Here is a 14086-nt window from a genome sequence, read left to right on the forward strand (position 1 = left end):
TCTGCCATCACCAGTGACTTGGTTCATGAAGCCGTGCAAAAAGCACCTGATCTTCCATTTCACAAATTGGGAGTTTGCTCGACCCAAACAGTCACTGGTTTCTCTCCCTGTTTCCAAGGCTAAGAATCACAGAATAGGATCTTACAATTATAAGGCACAGAAAGAGGCCATTCGGCCCATTGTGCCCGTTCCAGCTCTTGCAAGAGCTGTCCAAATGAATCCAACTCCCCCGCTCTCTCCGCATAGCCTCGCAATTTTATCCTCCGCAAATAGTGTGAGATGAAGTTAGGTGCGTTTGCGTGTAAAAATACTCAATAAACACATTTACCTTTGTCCGTTTTCATCTCATTGACACTTTCCTGAAAATCTGGTAAAGAGACGGCATTGGCTTTAGGTGGGTTGCCGGGTGCATGACCCACACCACCGCCCATTGCCCGACCCTCTGCACTGGGGTCTGGTTGAGTCTCCACGGAGGCCATCTCACTCGACCCACCCAAATAGTTCCAACATTTCTTCGGATCTGCAACCGTATCACCGTGTAGTTGGGTGAATCCAGATGCTGTCGCTGTTTCAGTCCCACCAGGTGGGGATCTGCTCAGTTGAGGTGAAGGCCACCATTTTGTTGACTTGTCAGGTTTGTCGAGTCTCGGGATTTTAGAGCCTTGTTTCCTCTTCTCCGACTGATTTCCCAAAACGTGCTTCATCGTTGCTAAGTGCAGTAAAGCTGTTGCTGAGTTTTCCGATGGAAGTTGAGTCTTATTTAAGTTTCTTGGAGAACAAATGTTAGACGGCTAACATGGAATCCAGATGTGATTTCTCAGGTAACAACACCAGGTTAGCACTGCCAATGCCCTGTCCTTCTTGCTCACCTGTGATATTTATCCTGCAATAAATTAAAATGTATGAACAACATCATGATAACTGTGATGCTCACAGTTGCGAAAAGTTATTAAAGAGACTAATGGAATATGATATGATAATAATAATAACATTAATAATATTAATAATAATAAAAATTATCCTTGCGTTTGATATAGCGCCTTATCACATCTTCGAGTCGTCTCAAATCGTTTCATAGAATATTCTGTAAAGTGAATTGACTGTATATTTGTGGGCGAAACGTCCTATAAACGTGGATTGATTCACCAATTTTTTTTTTTGCCATTTCATCCTCACTAATGCATTGCGGTCGTTTTCGACGGCAAAACCTGCAGTAAATGTGCTTCACAATTTTTTTTCTGTGAAGCGATGTGACTCTACGTCAAATCGAAGGACACTGTGGCTATTATGGGCTCAAACCATCTCCAGACCTCATTGCTCGGAACCCTTCTCGAAAACCAGTCGCCCTCGGTACCTCTCCTTTTTATCTTAGAAGACGTCCGAATGCAAAAAGAATCTGCGAACGTGTAATCGGCGAATGTTTTTACATTATAATGATCCTTGAATTGGTTACAGCGGTTATGCCTCAGACCGTTTCCAACGTGGATTCTGTGGGTGAATTTGACACCGTGTTTGCAGTCCGGAATTTCTCACCAACAGCCTTGAGAATCACTGTTCGACTCCTGAGGTGTACTCGACCAGGTTACCGGGATAGCGTCCCTTCTCTCTTCCATTACGTCCTGGGAAGTTTGATGCCCACTTAAGGACAGGAAGACAGGACACTTCCGGACCAGGCTGCCTGGATACTAACCTGCACAAAGCTCTGTAACCCCCACCCGTCATCACACCGGTGCTTGTCCGGCTGCACTGGCTCCCAACCACCGAACGTCTCGACTTGAAGACCCTCTCACTCGTCTTCGTATCCCTTCATGCCCTTCCAAAATGCGTCACTTTGCTTTTCCCCGCATTAAACTTCATCTGCCACGTCCCGAGGGCAAAGGGTCACGCATGAAATTGATCCATTTGTGATGAGAGAGACAGACAGAAGAGAAAGCCGGCGGGTGCACCCTCTCTCTTCGTCCCGGCGCACGGATAGAATCGCTGTCAACGGCTCGTTGGGACTTTTGCCGTTCGCCCCCACGAAACACAAAGGTAACTGCACATTCAGAGAAAGCTTTCGGACGTGCTTTGACATGTGTGAGAGTGAGACTTAATAATAATAATTAATGATATCATCAGCAAGTTTCCTTACACCAAACGTACGCCTCGTTTTACCAGGAAACGCGCTTGTTGGTTGATTGTCGTATCGCTCTCCGGAGTAATGTTCTGTTCAAAAGACAAACAATGATAATCGAGTCATTTAATCCACGACTGTTTATTGCTATCCGCCATTGTTTGCCACACTTTGCCCAAAAAATACAGTCAGTGCATGAATTTAACAGTATGAAGTGCTTTGAGACGTCTGAAGACAGGATAAGGCGCTGCGTCAAATGAAAGAATAATGATAATAACCCTCGCATTTGATATAGCGCTTTTCACGTCTTCTAGTCGTCTCACGGAATATTACGTAAAGTGAATTCACTACATACTTGCGGGCGAATTATTATTGTATTATTATTATATTAATACCTACGTGGGGATGAAGGTTATCCGTAACGTTCCTCACGTGAGAAAAAGAGAATTACTGAAAAGGGCAAAGTTTTCCATTCCTGCACGTGTTAGTTACAGTTTATTCCAACAGTACAGAGTGAACTCGTGCATTTACATTTCCGTTCCCGAGAGCAACACTGTGATCAACGCATAGATTAATAATCCTCTCCCGCGCTCCTCACCCCTCCCCTCTCCCCACATAGACAGTCCATACGTACGCTCCCTCTGGGCGATGCCATCCACGGACACGGGGTAAACTTCCGACATGTAGCGGATACACACAAATCTACGGGGTCTCCCCCAGTATCAACTCCAGGTCCGCTCCCGATATTCCGGCAGACGTAAAGGCGTGGAGGAAGTGTAGACTTCCTGCAGCTGAACATGGACAAGACTTTCCTTTTTGAACGTGCTCATTGCCGCCTTCCCCCCTGACCCCGGCTCGGAGTCAGGCCGCGGCGCTCTTTAAGCTCTCCCGAGGCGCCACCCTGCGCGGAGGGCGCTGCGTCAGTGCAAGTTGTCTTTGCCGTTGACCAACTCAGCGACTCCAGTCGCAATTCTCACCGGGGATAGTGACACATCCGGCCACGTCAGCACACCTCTGGTTATTCCTGACCACACCAGGACAACAGTGTAGAACTGTAAAATTCGCACTGTTATCCCTCCTATCCTCTCCTCTCCTCTCCTCAAGCCTTCACCACTGGCCCCTCCTGTACCTCTAACCTCCTTTGTCCCCTTTCCTCACACCGCAGCCATTCCCAGCTCGGATTCCACGTGAGACCGTCACAACGCCGGGAACGGTTGGCATCAAATTGCTTTCTTTATCAGTCCACGACGGTGGTGAAATCTCCAGAAGAGCGCATTCTGCTGGTGTTGACTCAGTAACAATAAAACTGCTGGCAATAAAACAATAAACGCAGAACATTCTGCTGGCGATAAACTGCTGAAATAACCGTTTAAGCCAGAAAATACACCCCGAGGTGATAGGCAATGAACCATTACGCAGACGATTCCGCTGGTAATGAACCACGTGCCTTTTGACACGACGGGGGAAGGTCACAACTCGAGTCGGGGAGGGGGGTCACACACTGGCTCCCATTCTCACTGCTATAGTCGACGGCAGTCACACACTCCTGGTGATGGCCTCACGTGAGCACAACAACTCGGGGACACAAAGGTACCTAAGTGCGTTAGGTACTGCAGGCGACGGTGGTAACACGGTTAGGAGAAAAAGGGGACAAACCGTCGTACTTGTGCCTTAACATATTCGCTGTACCTCAAAACAGTACCATTACTTTTTTATCTCACAGCAGCTTCTCTTGTTTGCTGTGAGCAGTACCCGCTCCCGGAACGCTTTCCTGCAGTAGCAGAATCTTTCAAGGCATTCCCGAACTTTCTTCTGCTTGGAAACAGCAAACCTCTGCCCACGTTCAAGGCACTAACGCAGTCGCTCCCGTGCGGCCTCTCCAGTACGGTCGGAAGGACAGTTGTCCAGTCTGCACGTTTATATGGTCTCTCTCTCTCTCTCCTGCCCGTGTGATTGCTGGTGTACCTTTAGGAACTTCCGAAGATGTGAAACTCTTTTCACGTTCGACGACATGCGCGTTCGCTCCTGGGTGCGATCGATGGCGTCTCTGCAGATGCCCTGCATGCACGCGCGAAGCTCATTCACGTTCGGCACCCGAACACAGCCGCAGCCGCCGCGTGCGTGCGCTGGTGACTCCGGAGGTTCCCCGATTGCGTGAAACTCTTCCCACATGCGGCGCACACGTACGGCCTCTCTCCTGTATGCGATCGATGATGTATCTGGAGAACCCCGGAGGTTGTGTAACTCTTTCCGCATTCGGCGCACTTGTAGGGTCTCTCTCCGCTGTGCGATCGCTCGTGTACCTTGAGGTTGCCTGACCGTGAGAAACGCTTTCCGCATTCGGCACATTCATACGGTTTCTCCCCGGTGTGCGATCGATGGTGTACCTGGAGATGCCCGGACGTTGTGAAACTCCGCCCACACTCATAGCATTTGTACGGCTTCTCTCCTGTGTGCAATCGCTTGTGTATCTGGAGGTCCCCCGAGCGTGTGAAACTCTGCCCGCATTCGGCACAACTGTACGGTTTCTCTCCTGTGTGCGATCGCTGGTGTATCTGGAGGTCCCCCGAATGCGTGTAACTCCGCCCGCACACGGCACACGCGTACGGTCTCTCCCCCGTGTGCGATCGCTGGTGTATCTGGAGATTCCCCGACTGGGTGAAACTCTGCCCACATTCGGCACATTTATACGGTCGCTCTCCTGTGTGCAACCGACAGTGTCTCTGCAGGTCACCCGAGGTTGTGAAACATATTCCACATTCGGCACATTTGTACGGCCTCTCTCCGGTGTGCGATCGGTGGTGTACCTGGAGCTGCCCTGACCGCGTGAAACTCTTTCCGCATTCGGCACATTTATAGGGTCTCTCTCCTGTGTGTGAGCGCTGGTGTCTCGTGAGGTCCCCTGATTTTGCGAAACTTATTCTGCATTCAGCGCAGCGATACGGCCTCTCTCCGGTGTGCGTTCGACGGTGTACCTGTAGGTGCTCCGAACGTGTGAAAGTCTTTCCGCACTCGGCACATTTGTAGGGTCTCTCTCCTGTGTGCGATCGCTGGTGCACTCTGAGGTTCCCGGACGTCGTGAAATTCTTTTCGCATTCGGTACACTGATACGGTCTCTCGGATAAGATCGATTGCTGGTGACTCTGTACAGGTCCTGTTTGAGCAAACCCCTTTTCCGCGACAGTATACGCGGGAGATCCCTGACGCACTCTCTGCTGGGAAGGAGAATTTAAGCTACGAGCAGGTCGTGCGGCTGACGCGTCTCGATGGTGTCCGCGATGTCTTCTGCTCTGTTTCCGACGGCACTCAGCGCGAGAAATCACAACGTTACAGTCGGGGAAAGGGCGAGACTCCGCACCATCCACTTTGGGAGCTGACGGGAGAAAACAAAGAGCTGCGTGAGCAACGGACGAGAGTTTTCTTCAGGAATTGCTGCTTTAGCAATTCTGAATTAATCCTGGCTTCCGTATAGTGCCCGATCGAGGCAAAACACTGTAAAGTGCTGCACAGTAATCAATGTTGAACGTTGCGGTCAACAATAACTTGAAAATAGGGCCCTTCACGCGAATCAGTTTCTGTCAGTGTCGGTTTTTGTCAGCAGCCACTTCCTCCAAACGGCCCGAGGTGAGAGGCCGAGCGATTCGTGCTATTGACGTCTGACGAGGACACCGGGAGAGACTTTTAATTTAACGTTGGGGATATGCCTCATCGTTGGATAATAAAATAATAATCCTTGCATTTGATATAGCGCTTTTCACATCGGGAGGCCGTCCAAATGCGCTTCACAGAACGCACTGTAAAGTGAATTGACTGTATATTTGCGGCGGCCAATTGAGCACAGCAATGTCCCACAAACAGTCGTGGATTGAAAATGACCGATTTATTATTGTTTTGGTTTTTTTTGGAGGGATTATTATTAGGGCTCTGTGTGGGGTAAGGAAACTTGCCCAAGGTTTGGTCCTGACCTGCCTGGGATTGAACTCAGGTCTCTCGCTTGCAAAGCGAGTGCTCTAACCACCGAGAGCTACAGGACTCCATATGCCATCCTTCAGATGAGATGTTAAATAAGCCTCACTCACTATCTGGGCCTGATCAGCCGAGACTGTATGTCTCTGTCAGATTATGTTTGCGGCGCTTAATATTTTCAAGGCCTTTCAATGGTCAGCCAGTTACTAAGGTGTGGTTATTTACTTGTACGGTTGTCAGCTTTGGACCGTTAGCTTAGGGGGGTTCTGTGAAATAGCAGAAATCAAAGATAATTTGGCTCGACCCGGTTCAGGGCGGTTTCTGATTCCATTCCTCGGAACTAAAAAATGGGATTAACGACAGAATAGGAAAACAGAGTCAGCAGTGGCAAAAAAAAAGGGACACATTTTTCTGCGCTCAATATTTCTGTGTAGCTTTTTGCAGGAAAAATAACCTGGTTCGGACGATTCAAAGTCTTGATTTTCACCAACTGAGACGCCTCCTCTTTTGACCAGACTGCTCTCTCCATTTGCTGAACCCGTGGCTGCAGTCATATCTCTTGCCTGGTCACCTCCGTTCTCAGCTGATCCCGACGGGATGAATGAGGTCCCCTTTTTGCTCTGAAATGCAGAACGTAAGAACATTACAAGCGTGCGTCAGTCCGCTCACTCTGGCCTGTGTCAGATGTTTGACCGTTCAAGCGACACGTTAGGACTTGGGAGCCACTTAGTCTAAGCTGACGCTGCCAATGTAGTGCTGGGGGGTGAGCTTCGCTGTTGGAGATGCTACGCTCCTGTTCAGTTCCCATTTACTCTCAAGGTGCAGCACTTCTTCCGAAGAGGAAGGGAAATCCACTTGGATGATCCCCGCGTGACAGGTTACTGCTATCATGATAGGTTGATCGGTTACATTAGACCTTTCCTCACTGAAGAAGAGATGTTCAACATGGGACCCAATAGAAGGGTCTACAATCATAAAATGGTTTGATAAGCTCAGCAAATGTGGGCTGAAATCCATAACCAGGGGACATGAATCGAACAGTCGCTATGGGATCTAAATGAGCTGTATTTCAGAGGAAGCGAGGCAGACACACGAGGAAAGAGGGAACAGAAGGGAGTAAGGAGTGGATGGAGAGTGGAGCACGGAGAGAGAGTGAAAATCGGCGTGGACTAACTGGGCGGGATGGCCCTTTTCCGTGCTGGGAATCAATGCAAAGCGCATTCAGCGTTTGGCTAATTACCTGCTCGGTTTCCTCCCTCGCTGCCTCCCTCTTCCTGGCTTCCATCCTGAACTTGAAGCGTTTCGCTTCTGAGGGTTGAACAAGAAAGTGCTGCTCATATCAAGGGCGTAAAAACCTCTATCCCGTAACAATACAACACTGCACTCCAAAAAGCCGCTGAAACCCGAGGCCAGGCCTTCGTCACCTCTCGGCTGAACTATTCAAATGCCCTCCTCGCCGGCCTCCCCTCCACTACCATCCATTAAACCCAGGTCCATACATATTCTGCCGCCCGTATTCTCACCCGCACCAAACTCCGCTCCCCGACCACCCCAGTTCTCGCCAGACAGCACTGGCTGTCTATCCCAGAGAGGATCGACTTCAAGATCCTCACCCTTGTCTTCTTGTCTTCAAATCCCTCCGCTCCTCTGCACCCCCTACCTCTCTGACCTCCTCGCTCCACCGGCTCTGGCCAATTCCTCATCCCCCCCCGAGTCCTCCGCTCCACCCTCGGCGGTCGTGCCTTGAGCCACTATGCCCCGAGGCTATGAAATTCCCTTCCTCACTCCCTTCGCTCGCTCCCTCTCTTCCTATTTTCAGGTCTTGGCTGAGGGGTGTGTGGTACTAATGTGGAATACGGTGCTAATGGGGTGTGTGGTACTAATGGGGTGTTTGGGGTATTACTGTGGTGCGTGGGATATTACTGGGGTATGGAGTATTAATGGGATGGCTTGGGTATTAATGGGGTGTGTGAAATTATTGGGATGTGTGGTATTAATGGGCTTTTTGGTATTAAAGGAGTGCAGTATTAATGAGATGTGTGGTATTATTGGGGAGAGAGGGGTAATATTTTGTGGTGTATGGAGTACTCTGATGGGGTATGTTTGCATATTAACGGAGTTTTTAATGGTGTGTTGGATATTAATGGGTTGTGTGGCATTAATGAGGTGTGGCGTATAAGTGTGGTGTCAATTGGGAGTGTGGTATTAATGAAGTGTGTAGTATTAATATGGTATGTGACATTAATGGGGTGTTTGGGATATTAATGGGGAACTTGGAGTATTAATGCGGTGTGTGGCATATCAATGGGGCATGGGGGGTATTGATGGAATATATCGGTATTAATTGTGTGTGGGATACTAAAGATTGTTAATGTGGTGTGAGTTATTGATGTGGAATGTGGTAATAATGAGATGTGCAGTATTAATGGGGTGTGCGGGGTATTAATTGGCTGTTGTGGTTATTAATGGGGTGTGGGGTATCAATGGGTTGTGGGTTATTAATGGTGTGGGGGGTTATTAATATGGTGTGGGTATTAATGTAATGTGAGGTATTAAAGAGTAGTGGGTTTAAATGGGATGCGTGATACTCATGAGGTTTGTGGAGTACTAATGGGTTGTGGGGTAACAATGGGATGTGGGCTATTAATGGTGAGTGGGCTATTAATTGAGTAGGTGTGGTATTAATTTAGTTTGTGGGATATTAATGGGGTTTGTGGTAATAATTGTGTGTTAACGCCATATATGGGGTATTAATAGGGTGAGGGTTTTAATAGGAAGTGGTGTATTAATGGAGGTGTGATATTAAAGCGGTGTGAGGTATTAATGGGGTGTGTTAGGTTTTAGTGGAGTATGTGGAATATCAATGGGATGTGCGATTTCAATGGGGTTTGGGGTATTAATGTGGTGTGGGGTGTTGATGTATTATGTGGTATGAATGGGTTGTGGGGTATTAATGGGGCGTGGAATATTAATAGGGTGTGGGTTATTAATGGGGTCAGGGATATCAATCGGGTCTGAGATATCAGTGGGGTTTGGGGGTATTAATAGGATGTGGAGTGTTGATGTGTTGTGTAGTATTAATGAGTTCTGGTGTATTAATGGGGCGTGTAATATTAATGGGGTGCGGGTTATTAATGGGGTGTATGCTATTAATGTGCATTTTGGTCATGGTGGTGTGGGGTGTGTGGTATTATTGGGGCGTTGGGTATTAATGGGGAGTGTTGTATCAATCGAGTGTGCGGCATTAATGGAATGTGTGGTGCAGATGGGGTTTTAATGAGTTTGTGTTGTATTAATGGGGTGTGTGGTGTACTATTGGGGTGTATCGGGTGTTACTAGGGTGTGGCTATGAATGGGGTGAGGGGCATTAATGGGGTGTGGTGTACTGAATGTGAGTGTGGTATTAAAAATGTGTTGGGTATCAATGGGGTGTGTGAGTATTAATGAGATGTGGGTTATTAATGGGGTTTGGAATATTATTGGGATGTGTATCAATGAAGTGTGTGGGGTATTAATGGGATCTATTTGCTATTAATGGGATGTAATAGGGTATCAATGGTGTGTACATTAATGATGTGATGGATATTAATGGGGTGAGGGGTATTAATGGGTTGATTTAGTTATTAATGGGGTGTGTGGGGTATTAATAATAGTAGCAATAATCCTTGCATTTGATATAGCGCTTTTCACGTCGGGAGGACGTCCCAAAGCGCTTCACAGAACACACTGTAAAGTTAATTGACTGTATATTTGTGGGCGAACGCGGCAGCCAATTGCGCACAGCAATGTCCCACAAACTGTCGTAGATTGAAAATGACCAATTTATTATTGTTTTTGGTTTTGGAGGGATTATTATTAGGCTCTGTGTGGAGTAAGGAAACTTGGCCGAGATTTCGCCCTCTGCCTGGAATTGGACTCAGGTCTCTCACTTGCAAAGCGAGTGCTCCAACCACTGAGCTACAGGACTCCACTAACCGGGTTGATATCAGTGCGATGTGGGGTATTAATGGGTTGTGGGGTATTAATGGGGCGTGTGGTGTTAATGGGGGTTTAATTTGGTTTGTGGGACAGTAATGGGATTTGTGGTATTAATGGGGCGTTAAATGAGTGTTAATAAATAATAATATAATCCTTGCATTTGATATAACGCTTTTCAAGCCTTCTCGACGTCTCAAAGCGCTTCACATATGCTGCAAAGTGAATTGACTGTATATTTGTGGGCGAACGCGGCAGCCAATTGCGCACAGCAATGACTGTCCCACAAACAGTGGTGGATAGAAAATGACAAATATATTATTTACTGATGTAGTATCAGTGGGTATTAATGGTTATTTATGGGGTATTTATGGGTGGGGTATTAATGGGGTGGGAGTCATTAAAGAGGTATGGGGTATTAATGAGATATGTGGGCTATTAATGGGCTCCGGGATATTAACATGGTGTGGGAATTATTTGGTTGTATGGGTATTAATGGGGTGGCGTGGGTTACTAACCCGGTGTGTGATATCAATGCAATGTGGGGTATTAATGGGTTGTGGGGTATTAATGGGGCGTGCGGTATTAATGGGGGTTTAATGGAGCATGTGGTGTATTATTGGGGTGTGTGATGTACTTATGGGGTGTCACTGGGGTATGGGGTATTAATAGAGTGTTGGCTATGAATGGGGTGAAGGATATTAATGGGATGTGTGTATTACGTGTGTGTGATATTAATGGGGTGTGTTGGTTATAGGTTGTGCGTTTATTAATGTGGTGTGGGTTACTAATGGGGTTTTCCATAGTACTGGGTTGTGTGGGCTATTAACGGAGTGTGGGATATCAATGGGCCACATGGGGTATTAATGGCAAGTGATGGGGTATCAAATGTGTGTGAAGTATTTATGATGTATTGGGTATTAATGGGGTGAGGGGTATTAATGGGTTGATTTAGGTATTAATGGTTTGTGGGGTAACAATGGGGTGAGTGGGGTGACAGGTTTGATGGTATATAATGGGATGTGGGGTATTAATTGTGTGTGTGTGATACTAAAGGGTTTATGGGATACATGATATTTATGTGTTGTGGGTTATTAATGTGGTGTGGAGTATTAATTGTATGAGGGGTATTATTGGGGTGTGGGGTATTAATGGGGTGCTTGGGATATTAATTGGGAGTGTTGGATTTTAATGGAGTGCATGCAGTATTAATGGGTTTTGTAGTATTAATGGGGTGCGTGGTATTAGCGGCGTGTGTGAGATATTATTTTGTGGTGTGTGGGTTTTGATGGGGTGTGTTTGAGAATTAATGAGGTGTATGAGTTTTTAACGGTGTGTGGGGTATAATGGGTTGTGGGGCATTACTGTGTACAGCAATGTGGGACAATAATGGGGTGTGGGTTATAAATGGGGTGTGGCCTTTTATTGTGGTATTAATGGGGTGTGTGGTAATAATGGGCTGTGTTGGGTATTAATGAGGTAGGGGCCAATTAATGGGGTGTGGGTATTAATGGAGTGTGGGGTATTAAAGAGTTGTGGTTTTAATGGGAAGTGCAATACTCATGGGGTTTGTGTAGTATTAATGTGCTGCATTGGTGAATTAGTGGGTTGTGGGATATTAATGGTATGCATGAGATATTAATTAATGAGGAAGGGGGTATTAATGGGGTGTGTTGCATCAATGGGGTGTGTGGCATGAACAAAATGTGTGGTATTAATGGCGTTTTAATGGAATAGTGAAGTATTTGGGGTATTAATGGGATGTAATGAGGTATTAATGGTGTGTGGAATATTAATGATGTGGTGGGTATTAATGGGGTTATGGGTATTACTGGATTGATTTCGTATTAATGGGGGTGTGGGGCATCACTGGGTTACTAATATGAGCTATTAATGGTATGTCGGGTATAAATTGGGTGCAGGGTATTATTGGTGTATTGAGTATTAATGGGGTGTGGAGTATTAATTGGGAGTGCGGTATTAATGAAGTGTGGGATAGTAATGGAATGTGGGGTATTAGTGGGTTGTGTGGCATTAATGGAGTGTGTCATATTAAAGGGGTTTGTAATTAATGGGATGTGTGGGGTATTCATTTATTGTGGGTTATTACTGGGTTGTGTGGGTATTAGTGGTTTGTATGAGGTGTTAAACTGATGTGCGGTATTAATAGGGTGTGGTGTATTAATTGGGTGTGGTGTATTAATTGGGTGTGGTGTATTAGTGGTGGGTTGGGTATCAATGGGGTGTGGGGGTCTCAATGTGGTATGGATTATTAATGGGATGTGCTTTTAATGGGGTGTGGGGTACTTATAGGGTGTGTCAGGTATTAGTTGTTGTGTGGGGTATTATTGGTGTGTTGGGGGTTAATAATGAGGTGCATGATGTATTAATGGCTTATGCAGTATTAAATAGGTGTGGGATATGAATGGGGTGCAGGATACGAATGGGGGTGTGGGGTATTAATGAGGTGTGCGATATTAATGGGTGTGTTGGGTATTAATGGGGAGTGTGGTATTAATGTGGTATGTGGTACTAATGGTATGTGTGGTATTAATAAGGTGTTTGGGGTATTAATGGGGGTGTGGCGTATTACTGTGGTGTGTGGAGTATTAATATGGGCTATTAATGGATTGTGGGGTATCAATGGGGTGTGGGGTATTAATGTGGTGTGGGGTATTAATGAGGTTTGCGGTACTAATGAGATGTGGGGTAATAATGGGCTGCGGATATTAATGGGTTGCAGGGTATTCGTGTGTTGTCGGGTATTACTGGTTATGTGAGGTATTATTGTGGTGTATGAGGTACTAATCAGGTGTGCAGTATTAATGGAGAATGGGGCATTAATTGTGTGGGGGACATTTAAGCGCTATGGAGAGTATTAATGGGGTGTGTCGGGTATCAATGGAGTGTGTTGTATCAATGGGGTGTGTGGTTTTAATGTGGTATGTGATATTAATGGGAATTGTGGTATTAATATGGTATGTTGTATTAATGGTTTGTTTGGTATTAATGGAGCTTTGGAGTATTAATGTGGTGCGGTATTAATGGAATGTCTGATATTAATCGGTGTGAGGTATTAATGGGGTGTGCGGTATTAATGTGGTATGTGGTATTAATGGGGGGTGTAGTATGTAATGAGTTTTTAGGATATTAATGGTATGTGTGGTACTAATTGGTTGTGTGGAGCATTACTGGTGTGCGCTCAGGGTACTAATGAAATGAATGATGTATTAATGGGGTGTGAGGTATTAATGAGGCGTGGAGTATTAATGCCATGTGAGATACCATTGGAGTTGTGGGACATTAATGTGGTGTTGTACATGAATAGGGTGTGGGACATTAAAGGGTTGTGTGAGGTATTAATGTGGCGTGGGGTAATAATATGGTGTGGGGTGTCAATGGGGTGTGTGGTATTAATGGGGTGTGTGGTATTAATGGGGTGTCAATGGGGTATGTGGTATTAATGGGGAGTCAATGTGGTGTGTGGTATTACTCGGGTGTCAATGGGGTGTGTGGTATTAATGGGGTGTACGGTAATAATATGGTGTGGGCTATCAATGCGGTGTGGGGTATGAATGTGTTGTTTGGTATTAATGGGGTGTGGGGTATCATTGGGGCGTCGCGTATCATTGGAGTGAGATATTAATGTGGTGCAGGTTTTTAATGGGTGTGGGTATCAATGGGGTGTGTATCAATGGGGTGTGCGGTATCAATGAGGTGTGCGGTATCAATGGGGTGTGCGGTATCAATGGGTGTGCGGTATCAATGGGGTGTGCGGTATCAATGGGGTGTGCGGTATCAATGGGGTGTGCGGTATCAATGGGGTGTGTGGTATGAATGGGGTATTAATGGGGTGTCACGTATCATTGGAGTGAGATATTAATGTGGTGCAGGGTTTTAATGGGGTGTGGGGTATCAATGGGGTGTGGGGTATCAATGGGGTGTTGGGTATCAATGGGGTGTTGGGTATCAATGAGGTGTGTGGTATCAATGGGGTGTGTGGTATCAATGGGGTGTGTGGTATCAATGGGT

The 14086-nt window shown here is 46.4% G+C and overlaps 2 protein-coding genes across 2 annotated transcripts in view; both read right to left on the reverse strand.

Moving 5' to 3' along the window:
- Positions 1-14086, reverse strand: part of LOC103182526 (NACHT, LRR and PYD domains-containing protein 3-like) — a 50892-nt gene that overhangs the window by 14753 nt on the left and 22053 nt on the right. The window contains exon 2 of the mRNA XM_042345725.1: positions 329-883. Coding sequence (XP_042201659.1) covers positions 329-704 — 376 coding nt within the window. The 5' untranslated portion in view covers positions 705-883. The remainder of the gene's footprint in view (positions 1-328; positions 884-14086) is intronic.
- Positions 3735-14086, reverse strand: part of LOC103179156 (zinc finger protein 664) — a 33536-nt gene continuing 23184 nt past the window's right edge. The window contains exons 2-4 of the mRNA XM_042345726.1: positions 7320-7387; positions 6534-6699; positions 3735-5486 (exon numbers count right to left, since the gene is read on the reverse strand). Of these exons, the coding sequence (XP_042201660.1) occupies positions 4195-5486; positions 6534-6699; positions 7320-7364 (1503 nt within the window). The 5' untranslated portion in view covers positions 7365-7387 and the 3' untranslated portion in view covers positions 3735-4194. The remainder of the gene's footprint in view (positions 5487-6533; positions 6700-7319; positions 7388-14086) is intronic.

Source organism: Callorhinchus milii, unplaced genomic scaffold (genome assembly GCF_018977255.1).
Source record: "Callorhinchus milii isolate IMCB2004 unplaced genomic scaffold, IMCB_Cmil_1.0 Scaffold84, whole genome shotgun sequence".
NCBI classification, from domain to species: domain Eukaryota; kingdom Metazoa; phylum Chordata; class Chondrichthyes; order Chimaeriformes; family Callorhinchidae; genus Callorhinchus; species Callorhinchus milii.